Source organism: Oppia nitens, unplaced genomic scaffold (genome assembly GCF_028296485.1).
Source record: "Oppia nitens isolate AA-2021 unplaced genomic scaffold, nextdenovo-longstitch-racon4-pilon3 scaffold7_pilon_pilon_pilon, whole genome shotgun sequence".
NCBI classification, from domain to species: domain Eukaryota; kingdom Metazoa; phylum Arthropoda; class Arachnida; order Sarcoptiformes; family Oppiidae; genus Oppia; species Oppia nitens.
Window position 1 is genome coordinate 664,397 of NW_026533251.1, and position 20,756 is coordinate 685,152.

General features: G+C 24.6%; 4 protein-coding genes and 1 long non-coding RNA gene across 5 annotated transcripts; all 5 read right to left on the minus strand.

Annotated features, from left to right (window-relative positions):
* Positions 1 to 28: 28 nt before the first annotated feature.
* LOC128963283 (steroid 17-alpha-hydroxylase/17,20 lyase-like) lies at positions 29 to 1,402 on the minus strand. The gene is made up of 4 exons (XM_054309787.1): positions 1,322 to 1,402; positions 1,101 to 1,265; positions 451 to 1,024; positions 29 to 384 (listed from the first exon to the last, which is right to left on the minus strand). Exons 3-4 carry the CDS (start codon positions 710 to 712, stop codon positions 29 to 31), a joined length of 618 nt encoding a protein of 205 aa, XP_054165762.1. The 5' UTR covers positions 713 to 1,024; positions 1,101 to 1,265; positions 1,322 to 1,402.
* Positions 730 to 2,044, minus strand: LOC128963285 (cytochrome P450 1A1-like). Its single transcript, XM_054309788.1, has 5 exons — positions 1,879 to 2,044; positions 1,717 to 1,781; positions 1,322 to 1,407; positions 1,101 to 1,265; positions 730 to 1,024 (listed from the first exon to the last, which is right to left on the minus strand). The coding sequence occupies exons 1-5, from the start codon at positions 2,042 to 2,044 to the stop codon at positions 730 to 732; spliced, it is 777 nt and encodes a 258-aa protein (XP_054165763.1).
* Positions 2,045 to 4,232: 2,188 nt separating this feature from the next.
* On the minus strand, positions 4,233 to 14,818 carry LOC128963286 (uncharacterized). The gene is made up of 20 exons (XM_054309789.1): positions 14,763 to 14,818; positions 14,513 to 14,686; positions 14,352 to 14,448; positions 14,117 to 14,281; positions 13,481 to 14,055; positions 13,070 to 13,412; positions 12,172 to 12,275; positions 11,940 to 12,104; positions 11,774 to 11,858; positions 11,525 to 11,689; positions 10,874 to 11,436; positions 10,519 to 10,803; positions 8,713 to 8,886; positions 8,571 to 8,655; positions 8,349 to 8,513; positions 7,946 to 8,275; positions 7,702 to 7,895; positions 7,320 to 7,630; positions 4,315 to 4,381; positions 4,233 to 4,261 (listed from the first exon to the last, which is right to left on the minus strand). Exons 2-20 carry the CDS (start codon positions 14,643 to 14,645, stop codon positions 4,233 to 4,235), a joined length of 4,035 nt encoding a protein of 1,344 aa, XP_054165764.1. The 5' UTR covers positions 14,646 to 14,686; positions 14,763 to 14,818.
* A 1,426-nt stretch (positions 14,819 to 16,244) lies between these two features.
* Positions 16,245 to 16,875, minus strand: LOC128963393 (uncharacterized). Its single transcript, XR_008484656.1, has 3 exons — positions 16,648 to 16,875; positions 16,442 to 16,554; positions 16,245 to 16,286 (listed from the first exon to the last, which is right to left on the minus strand). It is a non-coding gene; the product is annotated as an uncharacterized LOC128963393 (long non-coding RNA).
* A 566-nt stretch (positions 16,876 to 17,441) lies between these two features.
* On the minus strand, positions 17,442 to 19,326 carry LOC128963287 (steroid 17-alpha-hydroxylase/17,20 lyase-like). The gene is made up of 5 exons (XM_054309790.1): positions 19,157 to 19,326; positions 18,963 to 19,059; positions 18,718 to 18,882; positions 17,862 to 18,435; positions 17,442 to 17,797 (listed from the first exon to the last, which is right to left on the minus strand). The coding sequence occupies exons 4-5, from the start codon at positions 18,352 to 18,354 to the stop codon at positions 17,442 to 17,444; spliced, it is 849 nt and encodes a 282-aa protein (XP_054165765.1). The 5' UTR covers positions 18,355 to 18,435; positions 18,718 to 18,882; positions 18,963 to 19,059; positions 19,157 to 19,326.
* Positions 19,327 to 20,756: the final 1,430 nt, after the last annotated feature.

Genomic DNA, 20,756 nt, shown 5'->3' on the forward strand with positions numbered 1-20,756 from the left:
GAACACCAAKAAGTATATTATATTATTTCTATTTAGTCTTTAATATAATACTGTATTTATTAGGATTAAGCGCATCGAAAGAACTATTGGGATTGGCATCTAAACCATTATGACTGTCCAAAACAATGTCATAGTTTTGTGTCGATTGTAAAAATCGGACCAAAACAAGAAACAGGTCAGCGATGGCCAACTTTTCGCCCAAACAYTTACGACGTCCCACACCGAAAGGTATGWATGCCGGCGAACGGATTGTCATATATTGACCGTCACTGTCGATGAAGCGCTCGGGTATGAAATTCTCACTATTTTCCCAATATTTGTTGTCTCGTAAAATAAATCCYTGATATGCATATACAGACATACCTTCTGGTATTATATAGTCTCCTAATTATATTTTTAAATATATTTAATGTCATATAAAAATATTTTGTTTTTAAATTTAATTAATACCTATTTTACTCGTGACAATTGCTTTATGATAGACACCGCTCGGCGCGACATTTCTGAATCTCAAAGTTTCGGCAATAAATGCCATCACATAATGACATCGTTGTCTGTCCTCATGTGTTGGCATTCGGTCACCAATTATTGACTCTATTTCTTGTCGTAACTGTTTTTGCATCGATGGATAATAGGATAATAACAGAAGWAGCCATTGAAATGTGTTTTGCGAAGTATCGGTTCCGCCAATAAAAAGATCCAATAAAGCCATCGCTAGATTTTCATCGGTCAGAAAGGGTGTCGACTCTTTTCCTCCCGAAGCGCATCATTTTTACCAGTTATGAGTGCATCACAAAAGTCTCTTTCAATATTTGAATCGTAATCTTTATAATGTGATCTATATTTCTCAAGCAATAGATTATAAAAATCATCAAATAATTGATCACATTTTGTCACATTTTTCCTATCAATCCATCGAACAATTGGTGAGAAYTCCCAYAACAACATTCGTGGACCAAATTCTTCGTTTAAATCTTTTAACACATATTTTAATTGTTTAAACTCCGGGTCATCAATATTATAGCTATTCATCGGTAATCATATATATATATATATTATAAGTAATATTAATTTTTTATTAAAATCTCAWATTACTGTACTTTTGTCCGAAACTACTATTTGCCAAAATATTAAGAAACGTAAGATATATGTAATTTAATGGATCGATAGGTTTGTTTGGGCCCTCCATTTCCAACATTGTTTTCACTGTTTTATCCACACAATCGACCGCTACGTTAACTAATCGTTCATTAGTTGAGTATTTTCTAACAATTTATTAAAAAGTTTTAATAATTTTTCATATATTTATATTATAACATACTGTATGGCCGCGTGTGCCACACGTTGCAATGTTTCCCAAAAAAATGCCGTAATCGGCAAAAATAATACTATTTGAATATGATTTTCCTTTAAWAATAAATAAAAATAATAATAATAATAATAATAATAAATTTTAAAATCATGAATGATTACCAAAAAAACTGTCCCGCAAATTCAGGTCTCTAGCTATGACTGCAAAATCATTTTTATTAAAAGACCATATTTTTTTGCCATTTTTCTTATAAGCAATGATCGAACTGCATCAGTTTTTAATCATACAATTATTTTATGGACTGTTTCACAATCACACATTATATATAAAAAATTACCAATTTGGACCATATTTTTTGGCCATTTTTCTTATAATGTCATCCCAATTGATGTACATTAGTTTACTGTAGGTACTTTAGAGGGCACTAAACATGTTATCAATTCGTCAAAAGCTAAAACCAACAGTTTTCCTAAATAATGTCACAAAATAAAATTTTTTATATATAATTATTTTATAATTTAGATATCTATAAAATAATATTTTAATAAAATAATTGGTATACAAACCCAGCAAATTGCCGACCARTGGTAATGGGAATGGACCGGGAGGTAGACTATAATATTGGTAATAAAATTTTGCCAATTTGTAGACCACATAACCAATTAATAAACTTATTATTGTTGTCCAYATATCTGATATGATCCACGAAAATACTTGTGACAAYACAAACATATTGTTAGATTAAAATGAATATAAAATAAAYTTTAATTTAAAAATTCTGAWAATTATTATTATAAGTGTCTAAAAATATTTAATATCTTAATTATACTGTTGTAAGTTAGATCAATAACTAATTTATAATGACAAATATTTTCYAGGCTATATAGGTATATATATATATATTGCATATTTATACCTATGATGACTAATATGTCCAGGTTTATTCGACATATTTAAATTATTATTAATTATTTTATACTCTAACTGTAACTTATTAGGCATACATTTACATAAAAAAATTGTCAAGGTTSAATTATATATTTATATATTCACTATATAAAATTAATTTCTAAATCAATGATGATAATTAATTTTTAATATATATATTATTTAGTACTGTAGATAACATAATTTACACACAAAAATTGTCAAGGTACAATTTATATATTGTATTCACTATAAAAAATTAATTTCTATATCAATGATGATATTTAGTTTTTAAGATTATTGTTTTTWAAAGAAATATTTATTTATTTTAATTTTGTAATTTTAAAATATAATTAATATCTTAGTCATAAAGAAAACACAATAAAAAATATGTACTGTTTTTRCGAATAAGACATTTAATGGCAGGTAATGCCATAAATGATAGGTTTAGTGATAATTGCTATACTCCTGGAGTTTGTTTGATTTTATGGTACAAAATCCTAGTCATGTTATATAAGTTTTTATTATCTATCAAATTCATGCAATTCATGATTTATTCTCATTATWTGATTAATGCTAATTTACAGTATTGATCGATCATTCATTAATTATTGATTAATCCTATGATATTAAATTATTTATTTATTTGATCGATCATATATTTAATTATTTATAACTAAATTTAGATATTTTAAAAACACTTATAATAGTRTAGTTACCAGTATTGTCACATTTACTGTCAGTCGACTATTTTAGTTATYGCATTATCTACCAMAGTATCGAAGGTTTTGAGATAATTATTTGTATATCATTATGAAATTTTTTTATTAATTTTTAAAATTGATGTCTAATTAAGTGATTAAAAACGGTGTTTTAATATTAACAAATAAAGGTATAAAAGTTAGCAAAACATATTGTAATTAAAATCACKGTATAGTTTTACGCGGACSGTATTGTGCGCCACCCGTATAGTTGTATGAATTGTCTAATAAAACACAATTAATTGTTATATAATAAAAGTAATTTTATTGTTAATTATTAATATTAGTTAACAAATGTAAAAAACATTGACTTTAAATACTCAGTAAAATATAGCTTAAGTACAGACTAACAGATTCAGTACCTGAGTTAAGGTTCGGTTGATTGTTATATAAACCGTTATAGAGGGGCGTTGTRTRGCCATTATTGGCTGTCCTATACTAAACAATTATTTAATATAAGCTACAAAACTATATGTTTTAACGAAATATATATTATTTTGTTTTAATATTAACAAATAAAWTTATAAATAATAATCAAAACTTTATTAATAATTTTTTATAGTCATAACATTTATTATAATCTAATTTTGATTTTTATTGTATTATTTATAATATAAATATTTTTTATAAATGAAAAATTCAAATTGTCAAAAGCCGTAATATAATTAATATAATAAATTATTGTATATTTTAACAATAATAATATTATTTTTATACATTTGAATAGTTTTGAAAACAATTATTTTTACAAAAAAAAATACTTATAAACAATATACAGGTTTAATGTTATAATTACAGTAATTGATTGATTGATTAGATTTAGTCATTGGTTTGGGSTTTGTTTTCGTGTAATTGTTTTACAATTTTTCTTTTAACCCGTTTTAGCGTATTTTTGATGATATTGTGATTGTTGACCACAATTAACATCACTTTAATTACATCCATAARAAATCCTAGTCTTTTGTCTGATGATGACTGTCGTAGCCATTGAACAATACAATCCTAAGACAAACAATAAGATGTATATTATTTTAATTACCGTAATATTATAAAATCTAATCCATACCATCACTTGTTGTGTTGGATCAAATTCAGTGATCACTGATAATCGTTGAAATGTCTTATACTTGTTATGTTTGTAATAATTAATCAATTGTTTTACTTCGCTTTTATTGGTCAATGCAGTCAACAATATCTTMAACAATCGATACAATTGATCGTCATTTCTGTCATCACATTGGATCCAATTCAAGAGTTGGGTCTGAAAATTATAGGTTTAATAAGTATATAATATATATAGTAATAATACCRTACTTTGAATGGACTGTCCATTGTTTGGATAAATAAGATATAAATGATTGGCTATTGATTGGAGACAACACTGAAAGTCAATGAATAAAAAAAACAATTAATTAGTTATTTGTAAAAAAATCATAACTTTATGGATGAAAACAACTGAATAGGTCATCGATGGTCATCAATGGCTAACTTAGACTTACACTTAAAATTATTTGTTTGAWAATCTGTTTMTTCAACAATTTGGTTCAACTAATGGATTCAAAAAAAAAAAATTACTAAAGTAATAATATATCTATTTTTAATTAAAAAAAAACAATTGAAAAACTATAGTTAATGTTATGGATTTCAGACAGGGTTTTTAGTAGAATACACAATAGTGGGAAAGTAGTGATGTTATTATTGACATAACTAGAATGACCAAATAATACTTTAGTAATACACTTGTAATTATATAGTAAGCAATATATTATAAATTTTTGATGATTTTAAGATTACTATAATAACAATTAAAAATTCACGAAAACTTACTCAGACTTATAAAGTGACAATAAATTATGTTTACATAAATGTTTCAATAATATGTTATCATTGTGTGATTGAAAGAACATGTTATCCAAAGGGTTCGAAGAGCACAAACCGGTAATGAAAATCCCGCAAAGTATGATTGCTCAGTCATATCAGAGTCACACCATACCACTTACATACATATCCCTCTACCGCAGTTTGAGATATTCGACTAAAGTTCGAAAATCGAAATTTTTAAATTCACGTTATTTATGCATATGATACATGATTTCAATGTATTTTTTATACTAATAATATATCTGAAAACAAAATATCAATGTCATTTAGAATTCGAAATATTCTACATTAATTATAAGTGAAATAATGAAAATAATACAATAATTAATTAAAGTAAAAAACTTATCAACAATAAAAATATTACAATGTTAATTTCAATAAAGTAATTAGTTTAATTAGTAATTAGTAATTAGTAATTAGTAATTAGTAATTAGTAATTAGTAATTAGTAATTAGTAATTAGTAATTAGTATTTATTTAATTAAATTACTTTATTGTAATTAACATTGTATTATTTTTATAGTTCATAATTATTTTACTTTAATCAATTATTGTATTATTTTAATTTTTATTATAATTACAATTTAAAAATATTTTATATTAAGATAATCAAAAAAATTAAAATAGTTTTCATACGAGTATAAAAATTATTTATTAAAAATACAGTGAAATAATTTATCATATGCATAAATAACGTTAATTGAATTTTAGTCGAAAATCTCAAATTGCGGTAGAGGGATATGTATGTAAATAGTATGGTGTGCCTCAGTGATGTCTGGGCTATCATTTTGCGACATTTTCAGTACCGGTTTGCGCTCTTCGAACCTGATATTATCTAAATATCATCCGACAGGTATTTTTTAATTTGATTAAATTAATTAAATAATTAAATAAAATTAATTATTAGATGTTAAAAATTTTTAAAATTAATTTTGTATAAATATAAGTTATATATTATTATTAAATTATTAATATTTATTTATTTATATTTATTTCATAATTAAATTAAAGCAACATAATTTTTTTTTAGTTTATATTTTTAATTTTTAAAATTTGGGTTGTTATTTTTTTTATTTGGTAACACTGCATAGTATATTTTGTATTAATTGCTAAAAGCATTAATAATACTATATAACATTTGTGCAGTAATTTACTTATGATGTCATTACTACCTTTACATTGATACCACATGTGTGTATTGTTGTAAAAACACTGATTTCAGACAACACAGTATAAAACTTATAGTTTCATATAGTGATGGGATTAACCAATAGTGGATATGGGAAAAGGGTAAGCATGGAGGGGAAGCATTAATACATATAAAGCTATTTCATTCAATCAATAGTTATTGCTCAATAATATTGAAATAAAAATTTTAGAGTTTCCAACAAAAATAAAAAAATAAGGAAAATTTTATTTTGTTTATTATATAATTTTTAAATTTTTATTAATTACTAATTTCTTTAATTTATAATTTTTATCAATTTAATATTAAATTTATATTTAATTAATAAGTTATTTATCAAAATTTGTTTTATTTTTCTAATTTGTATGTATTATTATTTAGTACTTCAAATAAAATAAATTTTGGTCACTCTAATTTTTTCATACTCTATGGTCCCACAATATCAAACTATAAGTTTTACAAATCTAATAAATTATTAGATAAGTTGTCTGACAACAATAACAATAAAAAAACAATTAATACAATACAACCCAAATACTTTACTATGCAGTATACTGTTCAGGTATTTGCCTGTATTGTTTGTCTAATAATTGATTATTTTTATGTACAGTAATATACTGATAATKAATAATTAATAAATAGTTTCTTAAATATTTAATACCTKTATTATTATTACTTAAAATACTAATTAACATTTAAATTAATCATTTKGTRTAATACTTGTGATGTAATATAAGACATACAAAAGTGAATCAATAAATATGTCATTTATTGAACTAAAATGTTATAATTGTCTGATTATTTTGGTTTAAAAGACAATAGAGTTTATGCTAATATAAAATGATTATTTTACTCACTATTAAATAAATACATACATACAGTATAATTTGTATATTAGTTATTTAAAATTATATAATACAATTTTGAGAAAAATATTATTTGTTTATTATAAAGTAATAATAAAAATTGTAAATATTTATAAAGTATTAAATTAAAAGTTCAAATATACAAACTTTCAATTTATAGTAATCAATATGAATAGTATGAATAGCAAAAACACAATTAAAATCAAAAGATTGTTTTAAATATATATATAAAGTATTATACTATTAATATAAGYTATATTTAAAATCATATTTATTAAAMTATWGATTTTTATTAATACTGTAGTATTAWTAATATTATTATATTATATATTCTATTATTTTCTATTTAGTCTTTAATATAATAGTATATTTATAGGGATTAATTGCATCGAGAGAACTATTGGGATCGCCATCCAAACCATTATGACTGTCCAAAACAATGTCATAGTTTTGTGTCGATTGTAAAAATCGGACCAAAACAAGAAACAGGTCAGTGATGGCTAACTTTTCGCCTAAACATACACGTCGTCCCACACCGAAAGGTATGAATGCCGGCGAACGGGTTGTCATATATTGACCGTCACTGTCGATGAAGCGCTCGGGTATGAAAGTGTCACTATTTTCCCAATATTTGTTGTCTCGTAAAATAAATCCYTGRTATGCAAACACAGACATACCTTCTGGTATTGTATAGTCTCCTAATTATATTTTTAAATATTTTTAATATCATATAAAAAATATRAATAMAAATAWTTTTTTTAATTAATACCTATTTTACTCGTGACTATTGCTTTATGAAAGACACCGCTCGGCACAACATTTCTGAATCTCAAAGTTTCGGCAATAAATGCCATCACATAATGACATCGTTGTCTGTCCTCATGTGTCGGCATTCGGTCACCAATTATTGACTCAATCTCTTGTCGTAACTGTTTTTGCATCGATGGATAATAGGATAATAATAGAAAAGCCATCGAAATGTATTTTGCGAAGTATCAGTTCCGGCAAAAAACAGATCCAATAAAGCCATCGCTAGATTTTCATCGGTCAGAAAGGGTGTCGACTCTTTTCCCTCCCGAAGCGCATCATTTTTAGCAGTTATGAGTGCATCACAAAAGTCTCTTTCAATATTTGAATCGTAATCCTTATAATGTGATCTATATTTATCAATCAATAGATCTTTTAAATCATCAAAAATTTTCTCACTAATTGTCACGTTTTTTCTATCAATCCATCGAACTATTGGTGAGAACTCCCATAACAGCACTCGTGGACCAAATTCTTCGTTTGAATCTTTTAATACATATTTTAATTGTTTAAACTCCGGGTCATCAATATTATAGCTATTCATCGGTAATCAYATATATATATTATAAGTAATATTAATTTTTTTAYTAAAATCTCAAATTACTGTACTTTTGTCCGAAACTACTATTTGCCAAAATATTAAGAAACGTTAGATATATGTAATTCAATGGATCGATAGGTTTGTTTGGACCCTCCCTTTCCAACATTGTTTTCACTGTTTTRTCCACACAATCGACCGCTACGTTAACTAATCGTTCATTAGTTGAGTATTTTCTAACAATTTATAAAAAAAGTTTTAATAATTTTTCATTTATTTATATYAGAACATACTGTACGGCCGCGTGTGCCACACGTCTCAGTGCTTCCCATTGATGGCCGTAATCGGCAAAAACKATATCATTTTTAAATGCTTTTCCTTTAAAAATAAATAAAAATAATATTAATAATAAATTTTMAAATTATAAATAATTACCAAAATAACTGTCAGGTCTTCCCGCAAAATCATTTTTACGAAAAGCTTCTCTAGCTATGACTGCATCAGTAATCATAATTTGTGGACTGTTTCCCAAATGTAAGGTAAATACCGGACCATATTTTTTGGCCATTTTTCTTACAATGTCATCCCAATGATGTTTAGATCTAAARGCTAACAGTTTTTCATACAAAAAAAAAACAATTACTTAATAATTTAGATAAAAAAATCATATTTAAGTGAAATAGTTGATTATTATACAAACCTAATAAATTGCCGAYYAGTGGTAATGGGAATGGACCGGGAGGTAGACTGTAATATCGGTAATAAAATTTTGCCAATTTGTAGACYATATAACCAATTAATAAACTTATTATTGTTGTCCATATATCTGATATGACCMACAAAAATATTTGMGWCAATACAGACATTGTTATATTAATATAAGTTGAAAATAAAAATAAACTTATTTAATTTTTGTTCAAGMACAATATATAATATTTYCAAATTAAAATAACATTAAAGTTAATTTATATTAAAATTCAATTTGTTTTATACTATTACACATCAATTCACACTAATTTAATTGAATTCAATTTGATGTTTATATACTACTAGATTTAATTATAAAACAATTAAATAATAGGTTTTTTCATTTACTTATAAGCATTAACTTTATTTTTTATTTTAAACAAGGTCACATTTAATATAMAGAATATGAGTTTAACACATATAAAACAAACTTTATAATTGTTATTATTTATAAACAAAATAATTATTWATATATTTTTGAATACATAACAACTATAAAATATTAATTATAAATCTATTATAACTTGTAACTAAATAAAAYATTTCTTTATTATCAATACATTTTGTAACACAATTTTAGTKCATTAACTACACTTTAATATCTACAGTACTAAACTAAACATAATAATAAATATTATAAGAAATAAATAATTTCAAGTTTTATTTATTTAATTTTTATTATAAAAGTTAAAAAATAATCTTATATGAATATTATATTGTATTTAATTCAATAATATACAAGTAATTTTTTTATACATATGTRATCATTTAATAATTACAGTACATTTTATAACACATTATGAGTGCATTTTAAAATTCAATTATGTTTTGTACTTTTATCAATAAACAATTYTGAGCATAAAATTTATAGTATCTATAGTATAATATATTTATAGATTCTAAAAATCCTAATAGATATAATTCAAACAAATTCAAAAAAAATTAATATAAAGAGTACTTAAAAATTATGTAAATTATAATAATTATACAGTATATACTATATATATATTATATACTATATATATATATATATATTATATACTATATATATATATATATTATATACTATATATATATATATATATTATATACTATATATATATTATATATACTTAGAGTAATTATATATTTATTTAAAAAAAKATTTATTAAAACAWTTAATAAATCGCAAGTARACTAATATAAATTTATGATATGACAYTTATATACTGCACAATAGATTAATTACATTATATAAATATAGGATTGATTGATACAGAATTTATAATTATATTTTTACTAATTTTATGAAAAGTGAAATAAAAAAATTTATTTAGATAGTTTGAATCGAGTGAACTATTTGTATCAAGCTTAATTATATTTATTTCTAATAATTTTCTTATCAGTAAATATTTTTATTAATTATAATAGATAGTAATTAAGATTTAGATTTAAATATAATTGTATATCTATATGGACTAATAGAATCACTAATATTAGGATCGGCATCCAAACCATTATGACTGTCCAAAACAATGTCATAGTTTTGTGTCGATTGTAGAAATCGGACCAAAACAAGAAACAGGTCAGCGATGGCTAACTTCTCGCCCAAACATACACGWCGTCCCACACCGAAAGGTATGAATGCCGGCGAACGGGTTGTCATATAATGTCCGTCACTGTCGAGAAAGCGCTCGGGTATGAAGTCATTAGCTTTAGTCCAATATTTGTTGTCATCATTTCTCAAAACAATTCCCTGATATACAAACACCGGCATATTTTCTGGTATTGTATAGTCRCCTATAAATAAAATAATTATAGAAGTTTAATACATATTTTTAATCTATTATAATTTTTAAAAAATCAATACATATTTTACTACTAACTATAGTCCTGTGCGGTAAACCAAATGCAACTATATTTCGGAATCTYAAAGTTTCGGCAATAAATGCCATYACATAATGACATCGYTGTCTGTCCTCATGTGTTGGTATTCGGTCACCGATTTGAGTCTCAATTTCTTCTCGTAATCTATTTTGCATATTTGGATAATAAGACAAAAACAATAATATCCATTGAAATGTATTTTGCGAAGTATCTATTCCGGCAAAAAACATGTCAAACACASTCATTCCAAGTTTATCATCCGTTAGATACGGTGCCGATTCCTTGCCCTCCCGGAGCGCATCATTTTTTGCCGCAATCAGTGCATCACAAAAATCTCGTTCAATACTTGGATTGTAATCTTTATAATGATTTTTAAACTTTTCAATCATAATATCTCTCATCTCATCAAACGCTTTATTCATTTTGTTAACCATTTTATAGTCAATCCATTGCATTAGTTTTGAAAATTCCCACAAAAAAAATCGTGATCCCGATTCATCAAATATATCTTTCATAACATATTTAAATTTTTTAAACTCGATAATCCTCGATATTATAACTAGTTTTGARAATATTTTATTTTAATGAGAGTTAATATATAATAAATAATTTTAAAGTATTAAATATTTTATACTTTTCATTGAAAGCACTATTAGCCAAAATATTTAGAAATGTCAGATATATGTAAGTAAATGGTTGTATAGGTTTGTTTGGACCCTCTGTTTTCAACATAGTTTGTACTGTTTTATCCACACAATCAATGGCTAYATTAATCAATYGCTCATTGTTTGAATATTTTCTAATAAATATTATAAAAGTTAGTTTTTTTAAAAATCAATATTAAATATTATGTATAATATAATCATAAATAATAGACATATACTTAGCGGCCGCGTGAGCAACACGTCTAAGCGCTTCCCAATTGGGTCCGTAATCAGCCATTACCACATCATTAGCTAATAAACTGCCTAAATAWATATTTATTAATTTTTAAAAATTTTATTATATAATAATAATTATTATTATATTATTATTATTACTAAAATAACTTTTAGGTCTTCCCGCAAAATCATTTTTACGAAACGCTTCTMTAGCGATGTCCGCATCAGTTATCAACACTTGAGGAGTGTTACCAATATGTAAAGTAAATACCGGTCCATATTTTTTTGACATTTTTCTCATAATGTCATCCCAATGGAGTTTAGACTTGAAAGCTATATTATTTATATTATAAAGTTATTAATATATATATATATATATAATATTATAGTATAAACTTACATAACATATTGCCAATAATAGGSAATGGGAATGGACCGGGAGGTAAACAGTAATATTGGTGATAAAACTTTGTTATTTTGTAGACTACAAAACCYAATATTAAGCTTATTATTGTAGTCCATGTCAGAAAAAATCAAAAAATAAAATTGTGTTTTTAGAGTCATTATATTATTCTCTAATTAAATCTTAAATTCTTATTAAAATATTTTAATATTAATATTATTATATTAGAAAAAAAATAATATATTTAATATAACTTATAATTTATAATTTATTGCTTATTTAAACTTAATATTAAACTCAAAAGTGTCAGTACCACTAAAAATACTAGCCTTTATATAGTAAATATAATTTAATTTTCAAACATGTGAACGAATATTTAGACTACTAATATATTTATAACAAATTAAAAGTGCATCAAATTCTGCTATAAGATGTACTTTATAATGATATAAAATTATAAACATATGCAGTATTATACATATATCTAAAACTATATTATATTGTAAATTACGTAATATAAGTATATTTTTAAAGCAAAGTACAATAGATAACTTATAAGCGATTAATATAATATAATATGATATAATAAATAATTATAAACGCCTTAATAATAAAATAATTTAATTTTTAATTACAATAAATAACAATATTTGCTTTATTTTAYTGGAGAATTGATTAATCGTTTTTTCTTGWGTAAAAATCTTACAAACTTTTTTGTATATATTTATATAAAGTTAGTACAGCYTTATTATAATTAAATTWGTGTWATTGATGAATGTGTACTAATTTTTATTTTATWGATCGAAATGTTTAAAARATACTTATAAAAAATGTAATTAAAAATATTTTATATTAATTTAATAATACAAATATTAATTATGATTTAGATTTAAACATAATTGTATAATCATAGGGATGAAATGCATCAGCTATTTCAGGATTGGCTTCAATGCCATTATGTGTGTCTAAAACAATATCATATAATTGAGTTGATTGTAAAAATCGGACCAAAACAAGAAACAGATCAGCGATGGCTAACTTCTCGCCCAAACATACACGWCGTCCCACACCGAAAGGTATGAATGCCGGCGAACGGGTTGTCATATAGTGTCCGTCACTGTCRAGGAAACGCTCGGGTATGAARTCCTGGCCTTTAGTCCARTATTTGTTGTCATCATTTCTCAATACAATACCCTGGTAGATTATTAATGACATACCTTTAGGAATAGTATAATCACCTAATAATTGAAAAAWTAWAATTTTTTAAATACAATAATAATAATTATTAATATTTAAAATTTAATACCTATTTTACTGTTAACTACAGCACTGTGAGGAACACCAGAAGGAACGACATTTCTGTATCTTAAAGTTTCCGATATAAATGCCATCACATAATGACATCGCTGTCTGTCCTCATGTGTTGGCATTCGGTCACCGATTTGGGACTCAATTTCTTCTTTTAATTTCTTCTGTATATTTGGATAATAAGACAACAATAATAGCAGCCATTGAAATGTTTGCTGAGATGTGTCAGTGCCGGCAAAAAATAGGTCAAATAAAGTCATCGCCAAATTAATATCAGTCAGATAGGGTGCCGACTCTTTTCCCTCCCGGAGCGCATCATTTTTAGCCGAAATGAGTGCATCACAAAAGTCGCGTTCAATACTCGGATCGTAACTTTTGATATGATTTTGAAACTTATTGACCATTAGTTTTGTTGAATTTTCAAATAATTTCCTCTGTTTGGTGACCAACTTGTTGTCCAATAATCGTATTAGTGGTGAGAACTCCCACAACAAGAAATGGGATCCCACTTCCTGACCAAAATCACGTAACATATACTTAAGTGATTTAAATTCTGGATCATTCATGTCATAGCTATTAAATTATTAATATTTCAATATTTTTTAAAAATTATTAATATTTAACTAATAAATACTTTTCTCCGAAAGTACTGTTCGCCAAAATGTTTAGAAACATGAGATATATGTAATCAAATGGTTTGATAGGTTTATCCGGACCTTCCGTTTCTAACATTGTTTTCACTGTTTTGTCCACAGAATCGATGGCAACGTTTACCAGCCGTTCATTTATTGAGTATTTTCTAAATAAAATTATAAATTTATAATATTTATTAATATATATATATATTATTTATTTTTAATAACACGTACTGTACGGCCGCGTGCGCTACACGTCTCAGTGCTTCCCATGTATGACCGTAATCGGTGAACACGACATCAGAAAATTTTTCATTTGATAATAAACTTCCTTTTTATAATAAATATTTTTATATAACAAAAATTATTAGTATTATTATTAAATATTTAATTACCGAAATAACTTTCCGGTCGTCCGGCAAAATCGTTTTTTCTCAATATATCTCTTGCAATGTCAGCGTCAGTGATAACGATCTGCGGTTTRTTAAACATATGAAATGTAAAGACCGGTCCATATTTTTTAGACATTTGTCTGAATATGTCATCCCAATGATGTTTAGATCGAAATGCTTTAATTATTATTGTTAATAAAAATAAATATTAATTTTTTAAAATCATCATAAAAATATTTAAATATATACTTACATAAAATATTGCCTATTATTGGCAAAGGAAATGGACCGGGAGGTAGACTGTAATAGCGGTTATAAAACTTTGMCAAAAGTAGACCACATAACCGATAATTAGTGTGATAATTGTCGACCAGATATTAGATGTAATCATTGCAAACAATTGAGTTAATACAGACATTTTATTGTTAATAGTTTTAAAATAGTAAAATTTAAAATAAACTGTCAAAATATATAGATATTTTTATATTGTTAAATTACTAGAATACATATAATTAATAATAAACATAATAATAATAATAAGATAAAATACTCTTTTCTATCAACTTATATACAAATTATTTTTTTTATATACTGTATATAAGTTAAATTATGTGTATGTTTAGTACAATTGTTGTATCAAATGTGTGGTTTTATCAATAAAACTTGTTATCCTCTAAAATATGTTGTCCCTAATGTACTGTACTTAGTGTWGTTACTAATGTATTGTACGGTAGTTTAAAAATGCAACAAACAATTACAGTATAATTTGAAACATATGCACAAAAAATAAACTTAATTATTAAATAACATTACASCATAAACTATAATTATTTCAAATAATCATTTTCTCTCACTTGTTTGACTACAATTGTTTTGTATAGTATTAATAGTTTGATTAATAAATAAATAAAAAAATATACATGTACWAKTATGYTATAGTTTATCACCAAGGCTATACTGATTATTAATATTATAATATAATAAAAGTATTTGAATCATAATTTTTGTTGTTGTTGTAGATAATATAGTTAACTAACTATTACTATTAATACCATATTTTTCACAAATAGATAACATTTTATTGACTTTTATAAATAACAAGTGTTTGGACTTTAAATTACAAAATATCTTTTATTTATAAACTTTATTTGATTAAAATTAGTAAATATAGTAATTTTATATAATGATTATAAAATTTAGTTTAAATTATTTTAAAAGAAACTAAGTCATAATTKTTTGTTAATTTTTTATTATTTTTATTAATTATTAAATTTTATGTGCTATTATTAATATTATAATAATTTATTATATACACCAATTTATTTCAACATTAAAGTACTGTATTATTTAAATATTAATAAATTGTTTATATATAATAAAATATAATTAGTCAATATAGTAAATAATTTATATTACATATTAAAAATTGTGATTTATATATACATTTTACTATTACAGTAAATAAATATACTAATTACAGTATATACTGATATATATTTATATTATGATCAATAAAATACAGTTACAGTATTTTCATACAATTAATAAATATATATACAAACATATTTAATTTATACAAGTATTATATTATACTATAATATAAATTATATAGATTATACWGTACAATATTATTATTAGTAATTCACATTATACTATTTTTACAATAAAATTTGAATAGTATATAAATCACAAATTATTACAATAAATACTTCATTAATAAATAAATTAAATAAAAACAGCCGGTTATTACAAAACATGAGATCAATGTTTGTTTGGTCTAATGATATGAAAAAATCATAAGTTAGAAAAAATTAATAATAATTAAGAGTAAATCATTTTATATATAAAAATAAATAATTTTTATAATTTAATTTAAATAATATACTGTTAAGTCTTAATGTATATTATTATTATTATTATTGATTTGCATACCTTATGTATATTATTATCAATATTATCATTGATTGAATCGCTTTGTTTAGCGCAATGTCTGTCGCGATGTTTAGTTGAATAACTTTTTGTTGACTTTTTCAAGTCATTGTCGCCTTTAATATATTTGATAGTAAATTCAGAAAAAAACAAAGTTATAAACAATTATTAATTTTTTCAAAAGTAAAATATAATTATAATTATTTTACCGATACGTTTGCGATAAACATCAACAAAGAGTCGGCTTTTCATATGTTTTTCAGACATGTTTTTTGTTGAACTCACTCTCAATATCTCTCCATTTGTTTATGTTTTGGAAAATAGTGAAAATATTTATGAAACTACTGTTGAGTATATATTTTGTCTGCTATTTCAATATCAATGATCGATACGAGAGTCTGGTTATTATGCTATACACAGTGTGTATACAGAATATGTTTGTCATATWATTACCAAAACTATGTGCTGCTCTCCTACTGTCCAAAAAAATAGAGGAATTCAATATACAGTGTATGATAGCTATTGGTAGACATTATCAAGGTCAKATTAATACTATTATTGGAAAGTTTCAAATAACTACTATACCTATACATTGTATAATATTCAATATAATTTAAGCATAGTTATGTAATAACTAAATACTATAATGTAATATATTTATATAATTACAATATATATATATATATATATATAACAAATTGTTATTAGCAATTAGATAAAATATAGATATATTGATAAAATGAAATTTGCAAAATAATTATTATAGGATGTGATTAATTTTATGCAAACATAATGTTAAACTTATTTTATCATTCATATGATTCGAAAAAAACAATTTTAGCAAAAAAAATATCAATAAMTTAGATAATATGATTTCTATATTAGCGGTATATACTGTAAGTATTGACATAGATATTGAGTTACTTATATTTATAATAAATTATAATATTTAGTTTTTATATACCAGTATTTTTTATATAATCATACAATATTTTTTTATTAATTAATTTTTATTTTTGAAACATATAGTATACTCTTTAGGCAGATAAGACTCGGCGACATTAGGATCGGGATCTAAGCCATTATGACTGTTCAAAATAATATCATAATCTTTGGTCAACTGTAGAAATCGGACCAAAACGAGGAACAGATCAGCGATGGCCAACCTCTCGCCCAAACATACACGACGTCCTAAACCGAAAGGTATGTACGCTTGCGGACGGTTTGTCATATAATTGCCGTCACTGTCGAGGAAGCGCTCGGGACGAAACATATCAGGTTTGTCCCAATAGTCGGATGAATCCAATATAATTCCCTGATATACACCCACATCAGTCCCTTTTCTTACAAATATTTCTCCTTTAAAAGTAATACAAATATACACATAAAAAATGTCATAAACTGTATGTCTTGACAGACATACCTATTTTTGTGTCAACCATTGCTTTGTGTGTGACCCCAAATCGGGCGACATTCCTATATCTTAATGTCTCKGCCATCATTGCCATAGTATATGGACATTGTTGTCGATCTTCATGCCGGGCCCGACGGTCACCTATATGTGACTCAATTTCATCTTTTAAACGCTTTTGTACGTCAGGATAGTAGGCTATTAGTAGAAGAAGCCATTGAAATGTCCGCTGAGTGGTGTCATTCCCAGCAAAGAACAGGTCGTAGACAATCATTGCCAGGTTTTCGTCGGTTAGATAACTGGCCCATTGTTTGCCATCTCTGAGCGATACGTTTCGGGAAGTGATGAGTGCATCACAAAAGTCGCGTTCAATCAGTTCGTTATAATCGTCATTATGTTTGCGAAACTTATTCCTAATCATTAACATGACTTCCTCTATAATACGGCGCTGTTTGAGCACCAGTTGCCGGTCCCACAAACGGATAAGCGATGAGAACTCCCACATCGAGAACCGATTGCCAGCTTCGCGGCCAAAGTCGCGCAAAACGTATTTTATTTTTTGTACTCCGAGTCCTCCAAGTCATAGCTATTATCAATCAAAAAGTAAACAAAAAATACAGTTTCCGCACAGTTAGCTTATAATCAGAGTTAGCTTGTATTCAACAATAAAATTTAATAAACAAAAGGTAAATAAAAATAATTAATATAATTAAAAATTTATTAATAAATTAATTTACGTGAAATATTTTTTTTTATATATTTACCGGTAATATTAAAAGCTTTTAATTTAATTTATTACATTAGTATATTTTATTAAAAAAATAATTACTGTAATTATTAGTTACATAAATTAATTAAAAAAACAAACCTATGCCCAAAAGCACTGGTAGCCAACATATTTAGGAACAGATGATAGGTATAGTCAATTGGTTTGAACGGTTGACCAATGCCTTCATTTTTAATAATCAATTCAATCGTACGGTCAACACAGTCATTGACCAGATCGACGAGTCGGTCATTGTTTGCAAATTTTCTATTGTATTAAGAAATAGCAAAATATTAGACCAAAAAATGAAAGAAGACATGACTGATGTGTAGGCGCCAGTAGCTTACTGTACAGCCAAATGGGCTACTTTTCTGAGTGCCTCCCATTTGGGTCCATAATCGGTGAACACTACATCAGCAAACTTATCGTTTGAAAGTTGACTTCCTATATATATATATATATATATATATATATATATATATATATATAATAATTATAATAATAATTTAAATCATCAATCAATTAGATTGACTAAAATTACCAAAATAAGAGTCGGGGCGACCGGCAAACTCCCAGCGCTGGTAGACTTTTTTGGCCGTTTCGATGTCAGCTATAAATATGAACGGCTTTGGTCCCATCCAAAATGTGAACAGTGGACCATATTTTTGGTGCTGTCGTTTAATCACAACATCCCAGTGATGTTCACATTTGAATACTGATAATAATAAAAAATATAAGAATAAGTTAATGTTATAATTTTTTAAAAAATCTAAATCTTGTTTAATAATAAAATAATTACATACGTAGAGTRTTKCCAAAATAWGGCACCGGTATGGGGCCGGGAGGTAACTCAAATACCCTGATATAGAATTTGCTCAACAAATAGACAATTACAGCCAAAATTACAGTTGTAATTGTTGTAAATATATCACAGAATATATGAGTATTTAAAAAATTAATTATCGAAATCATTTTTATGATAAATATAAAAATATACAGTAAATGAATATATAAATAAATTAATGTATACAAAATTTATATGTATAAAAAATATTTAATTTTAAATAAATTTTATTGTTTATGTAAAATATTTTTTTAAAATAAAAAGTTTTAACCAAATAAGTAAACACATTTATGTTTATTTTATRTAATTTAAATCTAGTTATACTTACCTGAGCTTTATATAATAAGCTATTAACTTAAAATTTAACGTTTTTATAACGCACTGATGATATAAACAAGTATGTTATTGCACTATCTTACCTAACATAATGCAAACACGACCTTGATACTAGTAGTTATTTATATAATACTAAAAACATCTACCTTAACAATAACATACATTCATAAAAATATACATTTACTTAAATTATAAAGAATTATAAAAATTAATATTTATTTAATTCCATAATAGAGWAACTCTGTGTATGGTATTAATCTATAAATTGTTTTTAGATATAATTAAAATTGAAATTAATTAGTTTATTAATATTAATCACATTAATATCATGTTTATCACAAAATWAATATCATCAAAAAACAGACTTATTAAAATGCTGTAGTTTGAAAACATAAATTTATTTTAATYAAAATCTAATTAATCGTAAATATATAATATTTTTTATTTAAAATAATTGTCTATTTATGTTTTATTGTAATTAATAATTGTAAATTACAATTTATAATAAATAATACTTTATTATTAATATTAATTTAACATTTAATACATTAGACATCTGTATAAATATGAATAAATTTAAATAAGTAATAAAATCAACTTAGATTTATTAAATATTATATTATATAATAATTATGTAAATTGATAAAGTTTATTAGTCAAATTTATATGCTAATTTATGAAATAATATAAAATATCGGACATATTTGACAACAATCTAAAAAAATTATATATTATTAATAAATTAAAAAATTATACAAAATTATTATTTTAATTACCAAATAAAATGCATTCATAGTCAGTACACCCAAAGGACCCATTTTGATACCAATTTTCTTATTACTCGACAAATGTTCAAAATATTGCATTACTTTCAGTTTAAATCTTTGTCTAACTGTCCAACCCTTCAGAAGCCATTGGATTAGTTGTAAACGTGATGCCATTGAATGTACTTTTATCGAGA